The sequence below is a fragment of the Electrona antarctica genome, assembly GCF_951216825.1.
Source record: "Electrona antarctica genome assembly, chromosome: 8".
NCBI lineage: Eukaryota > Metazoa > Chordata > Actinopteri > Myctophiformes > Myctophidae > Electrona > Electrona antarctica.
In genome coordinates, this window is record NC_136789.1 from 18,993,100 (window position 1) to 19,011,130 (window position 18,031).

The window sequence follows — 18,031 nt, forward strand, 5'->3', positions numbered from 1 at the left end:
GTCTTGAAAACAGTCAGACATATTTTCACGTGTGTGTGTGTGTGTGTGTGTGTGTGTGTGTGTGTGTGTACACTTTCTTTAGAGCAGTGTTCCGTGTTCCCCAAGGTCCAAATAATGCCTGGTTCTATGGCGAGAGCCGCGACGTTCATGCGAAATGCATGCACAATTGTTTTTTAAATTATTATTGCGACTGCAGGTCTCATTTACTATGAAAACATGCATCTCCCGTCCGTCAGTTAGTCACCCCACGCCTCCATATATGGCCATGCCTCGTGACATCATTGCTCCATATATGGTCATGCCTCATGACATCACGCCTCCATATATGGTCATGCCTCGTGACATCATAGCTCCATATATGGTCATGCCTTGTGACATCACGCCTCCATATATGGTCATGCCTCGTGACATCACGCCTCGTGACTCAGCACGCCACCATATATGGCCATCTCCATATATGAAGATCACGACACTAACCTCATCTAACCCTGGATAACCATGCATGGAGAAAACATCATCACCTAGATCTGCATATATATGGAGCCGGCCAGTAACTCTACATCTGACCTCAAACCCTTAGATCTCCATATATGGAGCTGACATTCCATATGCCGATCCCTCCCCACACGTCCTTCCTGTTCTAACATATGTTGATCTGACCTCATCAAACACTGTACACTCAAGACACACTCCATATATGGCCAGTACAGAAATGATTCCATTATGTTGATTTGTCCCCCCATGCCAAAGCGCCAGCGCTCGCCCAGCAGTCTGCCGCCACCCAGGCGGATGAGTGCACCCAAGACACGCTCCATATAATTGGCCAGTACAGAATTCATTCCATATGTTGATCTGACCCCCCCCCCATGCCAAAGCGCCAGCGCTCGCCCAGCAGTCTGCCGTCTGCCGCCACCCAGGCGGATGCGTGCACCCAAGACACGCTCCATATATGGCCAGTACAGAATTCATTCCATATGTTGATCTGACCCCCCCCCATGCCAAAGCGCCAGCGCTCGCCCAGCAGTCTGCCGTCACCCAGGCGGATGCGTGCACGGAGCGAGGTCGCTTCTCGCCCTCAGGGCGTCTTACTGGTTATTAATTCATTCATCTTAGAATAGTAAAAGGCCTATATTGACAGTTGCAGAAACATAATTTCCTTCCTTGATGCATTAACGAGGGTCAACGAGCACCAGCTAGAAACAGACACGCGCGCATGCATGCACGCACGCACGCACACACGGGTGAAGAAATGGTAACCATTTGTAACAGAATTGGGGTCAGCCCAGAGTCTTAACTAGAACTAAGATGAGAGAACATATTACTCCAGTCTTGGCCTCATTGCACTGGCTTCCGGTTGTTTTTAGGATTGATTTTAAAATTATTTTACTTGTTTATAAAGCTCTCAATGGTCTCGCACCTTCCTACCTACATGACTGCCTGCCGAAATATGTCCCAAACCGCCCCCTAAGGTCTTCCACTGCTGGCCTGCTCGCTTTGCCTAAAAAAAATGGCAACAAAAAAATACGGGGAAGCAGCTTTTTGCTTCTACGGGCCAACGGCGTGGAACAAACTCCCACTGTACCTTCGACAGGCAGCCTCTGTAGACATTTTTAAAGCTCAGCTCAAGACCCACTTTTACACCCTTGCTTTTAATTGATTTATCTGTCTTTTTTAAAAATGTTATTCATGTCCTCACTGTATTGTTTATGCCTTGCCTTTCTTTTCTTTTTTGTGTAAAGCACTTTGAGCTGCATTTCATGTCATGAAAGGTGCTATACAAATAAAGTTTTATTATTATTATTATTATTATTATTATTTTGAGAACCACTGGATTAGAGCAGTCACACATACAGTATCCCACAGAGACTGTCTCAGCCCCCAAACAACTACATCATTTTAAAACTAAAGTAAACAGAGGAGTAACACAAGAAAATCTAATTAAATGAACACCACCTCTAATTAAATGAACACCCCATTTTAATTTCAATAGGCACACATGCAGAGCAATGCCGCTATGACAGGAAGAGACCAGATGTGTCAGTTCCACATCGAATACTCTGTTGCCACAACTGCCCCATGAATCTCAATGGAAGACCAGTTAGGTTCTTATGTGAAATAAGATTCTAAGCTTGGAATTGGGGGAAAGCCTTTTTACTCGATCTTGAAAACATTCCATTTTCAAAAATAGTAAAACATAGCAGAACTACAAGCTCAGCAATTTGCTCAGCACTATTTGTCATTGGATGAAGTATGGTTAATCATTCGATCTCCGTCATCTATTTGTAAACAATTGTCTTACTGAAACATAGCGGGGTCATGAAGTTTGTGTTAGCCTAAAATGAATCAAGTTTGCAGGTGACAACGGTCACAAGATCTGTTAACAACGATGAGTCGGCATACAGGGATGAGGTGCAAAATATAACTTCAAGTTAATTGTCACATCACAAGTTTACAGGTGTTAAGGAGTGAGTGGAAAGGAAATGTGTACAAGCTTCCAATGCTTTTCAGTTACAGAAATACTAATAATGAATACATTAAGAGTAGAGCATGAATACTGGAAGCAAAGTCAGATAAGTAAGAACTAAGACACAATGTCAGGTATACAGTTTACAGCCGAAGGAGCGTGGACAAAATACTAAATAAAAATGAGGCAGAATATCCCATATATATCTGGAGTACAGTGACAAAGCCAGTGTTTCCCCCCCAAATACATAGGCCATTTTGCATTTGGTCCAATAGACAATAGACTTTTAAAGCCTGCAATCTTGCCACATATGAATTGTTGAATATTGGATTATAAATGAATATGAATGAATACAAAGAATAGCAAGAAAAATAACTGCATATGGCCGGAACAGTTTAACCAGGCAGACATAATGTGATTGTCAATACTGTACATCTCTTGTCTAGATACATTATATTAGATACATGATGAATGCTTTACAATGTGCATTACATTCACACACTGACGGCGGAGGAAACCACGCAAGGCACAAATCTGCTCATCAGAAGCCGTTTGGGATTCAGTGTCTTGCTCCAGGTCACTTTGGTGTAGTGCTGCACAATTCTTGCTCAAATGTGAATCTCGATTTTCTTCAACAAGAATTGAGATCACGATTCTCACATGATTCTGATTTTATTTTCCATGAAAACATTTATTGTCTTTAGTCTGTAGTTGCTGAACATTACTACATTCAAAGCCAACTACTGTGGCTTTAAACAGACAACATCAAAGTGCTTGACTTATACCTCTTAAAGTCTCTCTCTTGTAGCAAAAACATAAGAGGAACTAAAATGAATTGGACTGCCAACTAGGAACTAAAATGAATTGGACTGCCAACTAGGAACTAAAATGAATTGGACTGCCAACTGCCAACTTGGAAATTGGACACTCTCTTTTGTTCTCACTACTGTAAGTGCAGTAGTTCATAAACCTGTCCTTAGTAGCACACACAGATACATGGTAGCATGTGTAAATAAATACACAGTGCATGCAGATAAAATGGTGTAATGCAGCACTTAATTGGAGCTACAGTATGCACCCGGCAAGTTTGTTTTACTCTTACAGTATATATTTAATTTGACTGAAGTTGTTCTCTCATTCCTTCTGGTATACAAATGGAACCAAATAGACTGTTACAGTTCCATTTGGTGCAATGTGTATACTGTCAGAGTTATGGGTGACTGTCATAGACAATTGGTAGATATTGTTGATTAGGAGAGATGTCACACATCTCACTCTGGTTGGCACTGCTTTGAGCTTAGAAACATGGCCAGGTTCATTAGTAAAACAAAACCATGAGAACCCTGCAATTAGTTCCTGTCCTACAGGCTTCTCCGTGCTTCCATTAGAGCAGTCACTCATCCAAAACCACCCACATAAATGTGTCAGTCCCCAAACACTGGAAACTAAAGTTAACAGAAGAGGTGTTATGAGTCTGTAGTAGAAACTAATTAAAATGAACACCAATGTCACTGTGACAGAAAAGAGGTGGGTCTGTTCCAAACCGCGAAGAAAGGAAAGAGGAGATCTGCACACCGTTTTAAAAGCTCCCAAAACATTTTATTGACAACAGAGCGGAAAAAAACTGACGAAGGCCCTCAGGGGCCTTCGTCAGTTGTTTTCGTCAGGTAAGTGGGAATGTTGTAAGTGGGAAAATTGTGAAATAAAAGGTAATGTTTTCATATCAAGTTTGCAGATGATGCAACTGTCACTGACTTCAACACTTCAATTTCAAGTTTTGGTTGTCACCACAGGTTTACAGAATGCTACAGAGAGGGTGAAATATATTTTTTGTACAAGCTCCCAAATGCTTTGCAGTTTCAAAAATAGTCATAAAAATAGAGAAAGAAACGGATGTCAGAAGTCAGATGACAAGACACGTCAGATAAAAAGTGCACAAGGTGCATGGATTGTATTGTAGTCTCTTATGCAAGAGACAACACATGCAGCACCAGATATCAAAGTGTTCAAGGTCATAGTATGTACATACTGAACTAGGGCTGTACAATATATAAAAAAATCTAAATGTAGTCATTGCTTCATTGCTATGTACCAACATGCAAAATGTACATATCACAAAATACTTACATATCCGAAAAGAGATTATTTACTCCATTTACATAAATTTTAACAATCCTCAGATATAAAGGATGTTGTTGTTTAGGTTAGAAGAAAATGTTTTAGGCGGACCAGAGAGGAACTCTATTGCTAATTAAGTTTGTCTTAAATATCTATTGTTAAGAGCAAGCAGTTGAAGCAACAGATACAATGTTGGAGGGGTTGTGGAGATGTAAATGTGGATCACTCACATGTGTTCTGGAAATGTCCCAAAATTGAGTCTTTTTGGAAAGTGATACATGATCAGATACAAAAGGTGTTGGGTTATGAGGTGCCTATGAAGTGTGATGTTCTGTATTTAGGAAACTTGATGGGGGGAAAGATACGAGGAGTGGATAGATATCTGATAAACATTTTATTGGCGGCAGGAAAGAAATCTATCACAAGAAAATGGGGACAGATGGAACCTCCAACACAGGGACAATGGGAGGATTTGATTCAGGAGATACACCTCATGGAGAAACTGACACACCGTCTGAGGCTACAGATGGAACCTCCAACACAGGGACAATGGGAGGATTTGATTCAGGAGATACACCTCATGGAGAAACTGACACACCGTCTGAGGCTACAGGAAGAGCAAATGGAGGACAAATGGTCCAAATGGACAACATTTAAGACTGAACAGACGGAATACTGAAGGGTATGGGGGAATGAACAACAGTAAATGCCTAGAATTAAATAATGTAACATGCATAAGTAATGTAACACGCAATGTCGATTTTATTTTATTTTAATTTTTGTTTGTACTGTATGTTTCCTTTTTCTGTATGTTTTTTTTTCTTCTTTATTTTGTCTTTGTTCTAAAATTAATAAAAATGTAAGTGATAAAAAAAATATATCTATTGTCAAATAGCAGCTGTAGCCAAGTGCAAAGTTGAGCTTCACACTGTGCACAGGTGCATGATGGGAAGCTGAGTTTTAGTGTAACAGTACAGAACAGACGCAATAGCATTTTTTGACCACCAATTGTCAGTGTTGCACCACTCACTTCAGACAGGTCTGATTTGAATACGTTTTAACTAAGATTTAAGGAGTTTCCATCAGACAGAGTGGTATAGGTGACGTGTTATAATGACGCCATAGCAAAAAAGTCTGTCGCACTGGCATGCAAAGGGTTCTGGGAAATTGAGGCACATTGCAATGGCGGTGGTGGCGTGCAGTGGGCGCGTTCCTTCTCCACTCTGTTGTTGTGATCGCCACTTTGAAATATGTTTCAACACTACGACAAGCGGTTACACCATTTTAAAGTGGCAGGGAGATCTGGAATATGATTATTTAATCCCCGCAGTCCAGCTGTTAACCCTACAAACCCTCCCGCGCACTCAGATCAGCCAACGCAGGGAAGCTGGAGGTACCTTCACTAAAAACGCCGGGACAACGCTCCACACGTCCCAAACTCTTCTCCCTTCTGGCTCCAAAACTATGGAATGCACTTCCCATCAGTCAGAACTGCAGCCTCACTCCCAATCTTCCGCCGTAGCCTGAAAACCCACCTCTTCAGACTCCACCATGGCCCGTAGCACTTGCCCTAGCCTAGCCCCTTAGATAGCACATTATGTAGACTTAGATAGTATTTTAAACAGACTTATAGCTTGTTACGTAGACAGCTCTAGAATTGCACTTTATGTAGTCATAGCACTTTATAGTACACATGTATAATATATGATATAGTATAGTATGTATAGTTTACATAGATACTCCACTGTTACGTTCTTAGTTTACGCATGATTCATGAGAACTACTTTTTATATATGTGTATGCCATGCTTTTGTTATTGCTTAAATGTAAGTCGCTCTGGATTAAGAGCGTCTGCTAAATGCCTAAATTGTAAATTGTAAATTGTAACAGGGTTAACTGCTGACACTTCTTTGTCCTTTGTACAGTGCTGATGGTGGTTTCCAAAACATGGAGGAAAGCTGTCCGAGAAAGACATACAACTGCATAAGCTATTAATAGTTTATGCAGGTGCCAGTTTTCCTTTATGTCTTCAGTTAAACCATGTTGTTGGAACGGAAATATAATCCAATTCTTTCTTCTCCTTTTTTGTGTGCAAACAAAACAGTGGGCTTTTCATTGTCTGGGTTCTACTATGTTAGCAGCACACCTAAGGCAGAAAGACATTAGAATTGTATGGGTTCTATGTTAGCAGCACACCTAAGACAGAAAGACATTAGAACTGTATGGGTTCTATGTTCGCAGCACACTTAAGACAGAAAGACATTAGAATTGTATACTTATTTGGTATTTGTTTACCTATCGTCATTGCAATATTCAACAATGTTGTTGTTAATGCATATCGAATGTTTCCCAAAACTCCTGCAACTCCTGAAAACTATGCGACAGTGTTTTTCCACAAGACATAACTCGCGATCTAAATCATCCCGTCTAATTATGAAAAAAGATGCTGTGTTAGACGGCGCTCCGCGGTCCAGTCGCTAGTCGCGATAGATTTATTCTTGTCTCCCGTTGTTGTTGAGTGGTGTGGCTATTGTTAGCTGCTACACACACATCAACAACAACTTCCGGTCCGTCCGGAAAAGGGGTCCGTGTTTATAAATCGAATGGGCGCTATAATGTAATGGATTAAATAACCCTGAGCGATTCAAGTGTTAATAATCGATTAATTGAACCCCCGCACCCCCCCCCCCAATTTTTTTTTCAAAATAAATGTTTTTTTTTTTTTTTAAATCAATATCAGATAAAACTTTTAAGATTTTATATTATGCACATGCCATGGTCACATAACCATTATATGTTGAGTGCATGCTTTGATGGTTACAGTTTTATAATCAGTTTTGATGAGTAAACCTTTGTGGAGATCTTCTCAGTTCTCATTATATGCTAGTTACTGCCATTCAGGATGGAAAATGAAATCCATTTGGATTTGGGGAGAAGTAGTTTCATAAGGGGCTGGTATGAAGTACTATAAACAGAAAACGTTCAGTTCACTAGTCTACACTCTACTCTACAACTGCCTTCATTTCATCTGATTGTCTGTCTGGCAGGCACTTAACAAGCGATCGTCTGTTTGTTAGAGAGAGGGGCAGAGAAGAGTGGCTTTGCTCAACTTGATTTATACTTATATTCTCCACTCTGATGAAGGTACATGTTCGATATATTACTTTATATTACTTATTAGCCTATATTTTGGCTCCGACGGTTAATCCGACGATTAACCTTGGATTACAAATTCATGGAAGAAGAAAAAGAACCACACATGAGGGGAAGTTTAACCCAGCAAGACAGAATGTGATTCAATTTGCCAATACATCTCCTGTCAAAGAGGCAGGATAATAGATAAATGATAAATGCAATGTGCCTTACATTCACCCATCCACACACTGAAAGCAGAGGAAACCATCAGTGGTGGAAAAAGTACTCAAATGTTTTACTAGTAGTAAAAGTAACAATATTGCAACATAGAAATACTCTGTTACAAGTAAAACTACGGAATTCAAAATGTACTTGAGTAAAAGTACAAAAGTATTGGGTTTGGAATTCAAAATGTACCAAAAGTAAAAGTACTCATTGTGCAGAATGTCCCATTTCAAGTGTTCAAAATGTATAATTATCTTTTGAAAATAGCAGATCTACAACTAACAATATGTCGCATCGCGACACATTGTGAGCTTTGGATCGGCTATTTTCAAATGGCTGAAATGTATACAGGGCTGAAGTCGTTAATGTATGTATATTGTAATAATATTAAAAATCTACAAAGTAACTAAAGTTTTCAAATAAATGTAGTGGAGTAAAAAGTACAATATTTGGATCTGAGATGTAGTTGAGTAGACTAAGTAAAGGTATTGGAAATTAAAGCACAAAGTAAAGCACAAATACCTCAAAATTGTAAATTTACTTAGTTCCTTTTCACCACTGGAAACCATGCAAGGCAGCAACCTGCTCATCGGGAGCAGTTTGGGCCTCAGGCAGTTCCAATACACTTTGACACCTTTCAACTCCCAAGCCTCTGCAGGCTCCGCTCTACCTCCTGACTGCCACTGACAAACATAACATTGTGCTCATACTGCCTTTTGTATCTGACATTTCCGTTGTCAAGGTTAATTTATGGAATACATGCTCAACATACAGTACCTATACTCTGGATAAATAAAGGTGGAGGAAAAGAAAACTGTAGTGTTAGTTTCTCATCAATGCGCTTAGCTTGGGTCTATTTATTTTAGTTTTATACATTTTGCATTCAAACATAATATAACACACTTTGTGTGTTATCAGTTTACCGTTTGTTGTAGTTTTGTTCGACAGAAAATGACAGACCTCTTTGTAAATATTATGCCTGACACACACACACACACACACACACACACACACACACACACACACACACACACACACACACACACACACACACACACACACACACACACACACACACACACACACACACACACACACACACACACACACACACACACACACACACACACACACACACACACACACACACACACACACCCCCTTACCTTGGATAAAGTTGATCAGGAAGAGTATGACTGATTTCTCCAGCCTGGTGCTCCAACTTCTTTCCACACTCATGATCCGTTCCGACAGTCCTCAGACAGGCAAGTTGTGGGTTCTGGGTTAGATACTCCTAGAAGAGCCTGTAGGTAGACAACCATAACAGTTGAAGACAGAGTAAGTGCACCACCAGATGTCTGATCTTCATTCTTATTCTTATAACCAAACATGTCAATGGACAGGACATTTTTATTTTATTTTATTAATGCCAGGAACATGGGATTCCGTTCTATCCCCCCCCCCCCCCTTTTTTTGCTTTTACTCACATGTTAGACAGCCTACATACGGATCCGACGTGCACGCGCGCATGCTTATTACTCCTTTTTCTGCTCAAAATGAGCCAAAATCCAGTTTTTGGAATTGTATTCTCTGTTCTTACATTGCATGGTCAAAAACTCCTCCATTACGGTTCCTCTGCTGCCTGTGGTGTGGAAGTTGTACATGCACAAATTTGGGCATGTACAACTTCCTGGTCTCAATTGCGCATGTTTCTTTCCTTCCAGGGAGCAACATGGAGTCCACCGTACGGTCTTCGCTTCCTCACTGTATTTATTAACCTTGGTTGCCTAGGATCTCTTCTTCTACTTTGGTATTTCGCGCATTTGACTGGCACTGGTCTCACGATCCCCGCCCGTGTGGCTAAGTAAAAAACTCGGTTAAGTGGAAGTATCAATACTGCAATGGAGAAATACTCTAGTCCGGAGTATTGGTATGAAAATACCAAAAAGTTTTCAAGTGTTTAAAGATCTGAAACGGTACCTCTGAAAATAGCAGATCTACAAACTCACAATGCGTCTCATCGTGGGTTCGCTAGGGTTCATGTGGTTAACATAGGAAAGAATGCACACGGGAGACGTGCATCTGCCGGTGTGTGAGTTACCCCGTTTATAAATTATTTTAGGCTCCAACAAGAGAGGGTGCATATATACAGTATACAATCACCCCACATGACCACAACAGTCATTGGTCGTTTCACATTAGTAGCCTAGCCTGGTAGCCATCCACATAAAGAAATAAGTCCTACCTCAACCCATATTTATCCAGTACATGTCATGTTGCCTTATTCATAATAGTTTGGCTGTTTGTTCAAGCCTCTTGTGCCTTATTCATAATAGTTTGGCTGTTTGTTCAAGCCTCTTGTGCCTTATTCATAATAGTTTGGCTGTTTGTTCAAGCCTCTTGTGCCTTATTCAGTCTTGAGAGCACATCACACGTTATACAAGTCAATGTCACAAAGACAGCCGCGTCTATCCGCTCCTGTCCCTCTGCTGTGCAGGCTGGCAGGCGGATGGGCGGGCGTCTGCCTCTCTCTCTCTCTCAACACTGAGCACTATAACTATAAAATTATTGTTTAAACAATCGTTCTAAGGCGCGATTCATACTCCTATTTTAGAGCCGAATAAAAGTCGGTTCGGCTCTGTAGAGCCTACAATGTGACGTCATTTGAGGTTCGGGGGTACCGTCCTAAAGTTGTCTCTTCGGTGCTACTGAAAATTTCTGACGACCGAAATCATTTCGGCACTACAGCGCCGAAACAGCGGTAAAATAGGAACTCCCACTGCATCTTTAACTGGCATTTTTAAATGCCCTGCGCGGGAAAAACAGAACAGCAGTAACAGTAATTCCATACTTTTCCATACTTTCATTAGTTGCTTAGGAACCCTGAACTACCTTTTCACACATTTTACACCAACTATAAAAAAAATACAATGGTGAACGATAGTTATTATAATTTCTAGTGCTGCTGATTGGCACTTTACCCAGGTAAAGAAGTTGTGCGAAATTACCACCGGCTACGCAAACTTGTGCGTAAAGATTTCAGGCAAGTCTGTCGCTGACATGTTGCTGTGGTTGCTGTCCATGGTACTGAAGTGTCTGCTGGGCTGTCGATGTGTAGGGTGACTGGTCAGGGTGACTGTATTGTGAGGGGGATTTGCATTAATCCCATGATTAATCGACCTGAAGCCGATTCTACTAAACAAATGTCTTCTAAAACAGTTTTCTGAAAACCATATATGCTTGGTTCTCAAACTTCAAGAACGCCCCAAATTATATGTATTTGACCGTCCGGGGGCCCCCAGAAGTAAAGCTTTTAGTTAATGTTTGCTTTATAAGAATATATATAGTCAAAGATTTGTAAAAAAAAGAAATTCAAAAATAGCAACTCTACAAGCTCTTGCACGGCACAAAGTTAAGCGATAGGAGCTTGTATATCTGCTATTTTTGAATAGCCAAAGTATAAAATAATACTGTTTAACTCAAATCTAAAATGACAAAAATGCTTTCCCGGTTTTAATGGGCTAACATATTACCAGGTTGTTGTTGTTTTTTATGATAAAGCTCATTGTTTCCGTGCTGTTGACCTTGTATTGATAATAGCTGGGGGCTAACTCACCAAGATTTGGCTTTTGGTGACTAGTTTTTGAATTTTAGCGTGGTGTTAGGTATGGGCATACGGTTTTCAAAAAGCTGTGCAAAAGCTTTGGGCGTGCCCGCCGCCCCCTAGTGGTCTGTTTGCACTGACTCAAATATTAGATATGTATAGGTATGGTTGAAAATCTAAATAATTGATAAGAGATTTTTCAGTTGATTCTGTTACTATTGGGTGCATGTGCTAAATAACATACTACAATTTTAGGAAAAACAAACAACCAGAAAGGCATACAAAATGCCTATAAACTGGGATTTAATATGTAAAAAGTATAACAATTATGCACTTTGTAACTACTTTTTGAATTTTGGCATGGTGTCAAAAACCATCGCAAACTTATTTGGCTCACCTCCTAGTGGTCAGTTTGCAATGAAACCATTTCAGTTTTATTTAAAGTTCAATCCCTTGAACTTAAAGAAGGTCCAAGGCAACTCCTTGGACATTGGAAAATCCTTTATTCCATAAACTGAACAGAGTGGCCTTGTAATTTATTTAAATTCACCACCTTCAGTTTTTTCCACTGTGATTTTTACAAAGGAATTGAACTTTAAAGGAGCTCTTGTCCTGAGCACAACAGTCATGGCTATTCTCTGATAGACCACATTTGTACATCATCCACCCAGATATAAAAGCATATAGTGCAAGAATCAAGGTTTTATTTATTGTAACTAACTACAAGTACAAGAGGCAGAATGATGTTGGGAAACATAATAAACATAATATATAACTAACGTAATATAGAATAAATAATTCCTTGGATACACAGTAAAGCATTTGGTGAAAACAAAAGTGGGTAAGAGGTGTTCTTTGGTCGGGGATAAATCAATCATCTCATCATTGGCGTAAAAAACAATATTAAAATACTTTAGTTGAATCGACTACAGCCTTCATCAGTGAGTGAAATGTGTGCTATGTGTCAGTAAAATAAGTTTATAAATCATTCCTGCTACCCCCAATGCGGTCTTTGCCATTTGATTGGCACTTAGGCAGTTTAAACTGCCTATAAAACGGTTTTAAAGAGCAAGAAAGCCCAAAGGACATAAGAATGGACAGACAAATCTGTGCTTGCCAAGAATGTTACAACCTCCTGATCTTTTAAATGTCGTACCATTCACCATAGATTGCATTTTATAAATAATAAATACAGACTGTTTGGCTGAGCATTGCTTTTTCACAAATGCACTTAACCCCCCCCCCCCGCACACACGCACACAAAAGAAGAAGAAGAGAGACTTGGGTTTTGCTTTGTGATCAATAAGTCATACCCCAAGAAGCAACAAGGTACACAGTACACTGCTGTATGCCTTTAATAAATGGGCTCAGGGCCTAGCCTACACACGTTGCATCTGTCTTCTTCAGCCCTGCTTAATAGTCTGATTTATCTTGCTCTATTGGGCCGGAACACTGGCACTAAACAGCACGCGCTATCAGCACTGGCTTGTACTCCAAGTTCCTGAAGGGGTGAGCAATCATTTTTCCCAAGGGGCCAAATGAGAAACTGAAAATATTTTGGCGGGCCGGGGCCAAAAGACTGAACTCAATTATGCATATCAATTTTATTTCTATATAAAAAGCAGTAAATGGAATTGTTTTGACAAGCTGGTAAGAGTACATGTTATTATTAGGCAATAAAAAGGTGAGGTTGCCTTACAAAAATGTAATTTATTCAAGCAAAATTTGCAAAGCAATGGTAAACAAAATGTGAAACATTTGACTCAAATTTTAGGCATAGTGACTATTTTACGTCATGATGATGTACGATAAGAGCGCCCCTCAATTCACATGGGTGTGATTGTTCTACTTGCATGCTTGAAACATTTCCTTTCCCAGTTGAAAACTACGTGTTTTTGTTTACGTTACAAGTCATGTAAATACTAGCATTGTATTTTAACAATAAGAACATTAGAGGTAGCTCTCTTCATACGTAGTTGTTCTTCCATTCGGAGGACCCTGGAGGCGGGTTAAATAATGTATAATGGAATTAAACTTGTCCTCCTGCGAGGAAGTTTGGTAATCAAATTAAGCACATACTGTGTTGTGGAGCTGCGTGCTCAGCTACATGGGCTTTATGGCTATTTGCATTCACCGACGTTGTCGTTTGTTGCTTTCAGAAATAAAGCATTTTCGCATTTCAGGTGGGTGAAGGAAGGAAGACAGGTTCTCAATCACACAACGTGCACAGTTGACGTGCAGATTGCGTGCACTGTGAGAATAAATGGGCTTCAAAATAAAAGCAATGTGGTTTTAGTCTACCCATAAGGTAATTAGAAAGTATGTTTTATTTTCTAATTATCAAGTAATCTTTCACAAGCCTGTCAGTCAGCCTGTGGGCCGTACAATGCCCAGGTCTGCTATACAGTTGATTTCGTGTCCAGAAACATGCCTGGAAGGAAACGACAGACGTGGAAATAGGACTGTCACAATTATTAAATAATCGCCTAATCACAGGAATGTCTTTTTAGATCTCCATGCATGGCTCTATTCTCCACTGTAATTTCACCTAAAGTATCTACAGGATCTGTAGTATGGCAGGATTTGGTTGTCAGGATGGCAATGATAGTCTTGAGATAACAGCACATACTCACATACACATACTTTGGCACAGTCAAGAACGTGCTCTTTAGATAATTATACAGTGTGCACATCGAAAAGCAACAAAGCAGGGGAAAGAGAGTGTGATGCGTCTTCTTTCATTATCCTGGACCGAGCATTTCACAAAGGTTGCAGTCGTTCAGAAATACCCTTTTGTTCATAAGCTGTCCACCTGGCTCTCATTCAGGGCTCCAGCGTGTGACTTAATAGGTCGCATATGACACTTAATTTCTTAAGGTGATACTTAAAATTGAATGAGGTCGCACCGGTGATACTTGGAAAAGGCAGGGAAAACACTGAGGCACGGGCGGCTATAGTTACTGCGATAATAAAATATTACTTTATTTTGGCTCAATTGCCGAGTTCCCTCTCTCCCATCTCTCTCTCTCCCTCTCTGACTGCCTGCCTGCCTGAGTGCCTGCCATGCATGTGAGTGACGTCACGTGCATGCGTGGCGCGCTCACTGAACAACTAAACAAAGATGCAGACATGAACCGGTCAATAGCTGATTTTTTCAAGAAAATAAATATGTCAGAGGAGACAAATGAGGCTGCTAGTGCTGGAGATGGATTAGGAGATCAGGAAGGTAGAGAGGAAGTTGAGGAACCAGCGAGAATTTCAGATTCTGAGAGTGAAGAGGACAGTGACAGGTTGGCCAAAGAGACTGGGGGGGGGGTACTCTTTTCAGCAACAATGACTGGCACAGTTCCTGTGGTTGCGATACGAGTAAGTCATGGTGTGTGTTTATTGCAAGCAATGTAGCCCGTCCGTTGCAGGCAGAACACAACTTGTTAATGGGTCAACAGTGTTTAAGGTTCATTAAAAGAAGCACCACGATAGCCAAAAGCACAAGACAGACGTGCAGGGATTGCTGTATCACCAGAAGCACCCAGCCTCTACCCTCCTCATTTAGTCGGGTAGAGGAGAGCAATCACTCAGCGGAGAACTCTGAAATCAAGTTTAATCAACATCGCGAAATAGGAACTCCCGTTCACCAAATACAAATCACAGATCATCCTGATGAAGACGGACTGAACGTGAAACCCACATATTCCAACGACACTGCATGTGCACAGTTTGTGGGAGTGATAGCAGACACACTCAGGGGGAAAACCGCTGACAAAATCATCAATCAATCAGTTCATGCTAGACGGTTAAATCCACCAAAGAGTGTGAGATAATCTATGACCGTATCATTGATGATGGAAAACCATGTAATATCCTAAGGGGTAAGGTAAGGGGTGTGTCTCATGTGTTTCATACAGCCAAATGATAATAACGATATGCAAAAATGCACTATAGGTTATTCATTATAATTTCATATAGAATTTAATGTTTATTTAATGCCAACATGCCCAGGTAGCTTATAAAAACACACAGAATAGTGTGTGTGTGAGTGTGAGTGTGTGTGAGTGAGTGAGTGAGTCAGTGAGTGAGAGAGAGACACACAGCCCTGGGTGACTCCACAGGAAAGAGCAACAGAATTTTACCCATGGGGGCCCACGGCTACAGAGAACCGTCTCCCTGAGAGGTACAGTAGGAGGCAAACCAGTCCAGTGCTGTCCCAGTGACTCCCACCTGTTCCCTGAGCCTATTTACTAAAACAAAATGGTCGATCGTGTCAAAAGCAGCCGTCATATCCAACAAAATAGAGCATCTACCAGCATCAGATGACATTAATAAATCGTTTGACACTCTGAGGAGTGCTGTCTCTGTGGAATGATTTGGCCTAAAACCTTGATGCAAGTAATATTAACGAGTGTCACACACACACCTCAGCTGTGCTGAACTGAAGTGAACCTGGGGTCACAATTGAATATGACTGAAGAAATTATGTTTACTGTGATTATGTTAAGCTTACATTTCATATCACAAATTGTCATCACTCGCCCAACACCGCTGAAGTGCCCTTGAGCAAGGCACTGAACCCCCAACTGCTCCCCCTGGAGCTGCTTAGTTTAACAGTCAGCTCCCAGGTTTGAATGTGTGTGTGTGTGTGTGTGTGTGTGTGTGTGTGTGTGTGTGTGTGTGTGTGTGTGTGTGTGTGTGTGTGTGTGTGTGTGTGTGTGTGTGTGTGTGTGTTTCTATGTGCAGGGCATTGCTGAAAATGAGCACTTGTGCTCAGCTACTACCCTGGGTAAATAAAGGATACAAAAAAAACACCATATAGTAAAATCTCCTGTAACTAATGATTTTTGGAAAAAATTGGAATAGTTTAAAATAAGAATCTTTTGACACCCCTATGAGGCAGTATTGCATTGTTTTAAAAAAATATAAAGGTTTTCCTGAAAAATTTAAATATTTTTCATTTCCTGAAAAATTAGCATTTTGTTAGGTGGTTTCTCCCCAGCAGCAGAGATATGTAACTTGTCTAGTCCAAGAAAGGCATGGCTGCACCTCAGCAACAGCCAGGCAAGCTGCTACAGCTGGGGTATCAGCCTCCATTAAGGCAGAGGAGAGATTAATGATTAATCTCGATTATTTTGAACTAGTCAAGTCAAAGAGTTCAATTAGCTGCTTACTTCCCTGCTAATGCAGGTGATTTCTCTCGAGTTGGGAGTCTGTTTATGTTATTGGGAGCAGGCAACTGTTGCCTTAGTGAATTTTAGCTATTGTACTTTCTCGTGCAATTGAAGGGGTCATAGGCCGTCTGTGATTTAATGGTGCAGATATTAGAAGAAACAGCTTTTCGTTCTCAACACACACACACACACACACACACACACACACACACACACACACACACACACACACACACACACACACACACACACACACACACACACACACACACACACACACACACACACACACACACACACACACACACACACACACACACACACACACACACACACACAGGTGTTTAGCTTGCCAAGAACAGATCTACACGCTAATGGCCACAAGCGACAGCGTCATATATTACAGACAGGACAGGAGTGCAGAACAGAGACAAGATAAAGGAGAGAGTGAAGGGATTTTCTTGCTCAGCATTAGCATTTCACTTGCATTCATGGGAGCTTTGTAGCCTAACAATGTCTCCTTTACCATGACTGAATGAAATATAGAGATTGTCTGGAGCTTAAAGCTTAGTCAAAGAGGCCTGCAAAATCCATAATAATCTGTCCTAGAATGACCAGTGATGACACATATTCTGCCATCATATTATACATATTATACAAGAGACCTACAGTATAAAGCCAAGCTCCAGAAAAATATATTTCAGTCTCTCTGGATCTGGTGTAACCTAAAGCTGCGTGCAGTTATGCCTAGGGTTGGGACTCGGACCCGGTTCCGTTTCAGACCCGGTTCCTAGATTGCGGATCCGGATCCATCGTATTTGCATTAGCGGTTCCGAAAACGGTTCTCATCAGTCTTCATTTGGCTCAGCTGTGTCTGTGTACATGCATGCAAGCGGCTGTGATGTAGTCACGCCACCTACATACATCACCTACTGATCTAGGATCAGTATGAAACCTTCGAGCTAGACGGTCAGACGGAGACGAGTGTAGTAGCGAAAATCACAGCATGTCGAACAAACACAAAGGTTCTCATTCACAAAGGAGAAATACGCCACAGTGTAACTGATGCGTAAACAGATGCGTATAGATATCGGAAAATCCGTCCGGTCAAGCTACGGTTAAGTCCCGTGTTATTCAGGGAACCTGGTGTAATCACTTAATTTGTGCGGATCGCCGAGTGTATCCTTTCCGCATTTTTCCCAAGCGATTCGCCTGGTGTCGCCTGGTTTGATGGAATATCCCATCCCACACCATATAAGGCAACAGGAAATATCGAAATACGTCATCATAGCCTGCATGTAGAGGATTCCCAAGCTTTAAATT

The 18,031-nt window shown here is 40.9% G+C and overlaps 1 protein-coding gene across 1 annotated transcript in view; it reads right to left on the reverse strand.

Moving 5' to 3' along the window:
* Positions 1-18,031, reverse strand: part of LOC306928393 (relaxin receptor 2-like) — a 147,420-nt gene that overhangs the window by 120,407 nt on the left and 8,982 nt on the right. The window contains exon 2 of the mRNA XM_079508449.1: positions 9,109-9,246. Coding sequence (XP_079364575.1) covers positions 9,109-9,181 — 73 coding nt within the window. The 5' untranslated portion in view covers positions 9,182-9,246. The remainder of the gene's footprint in view (positions 1-9,108; positions 9,247-18,031) is intronic.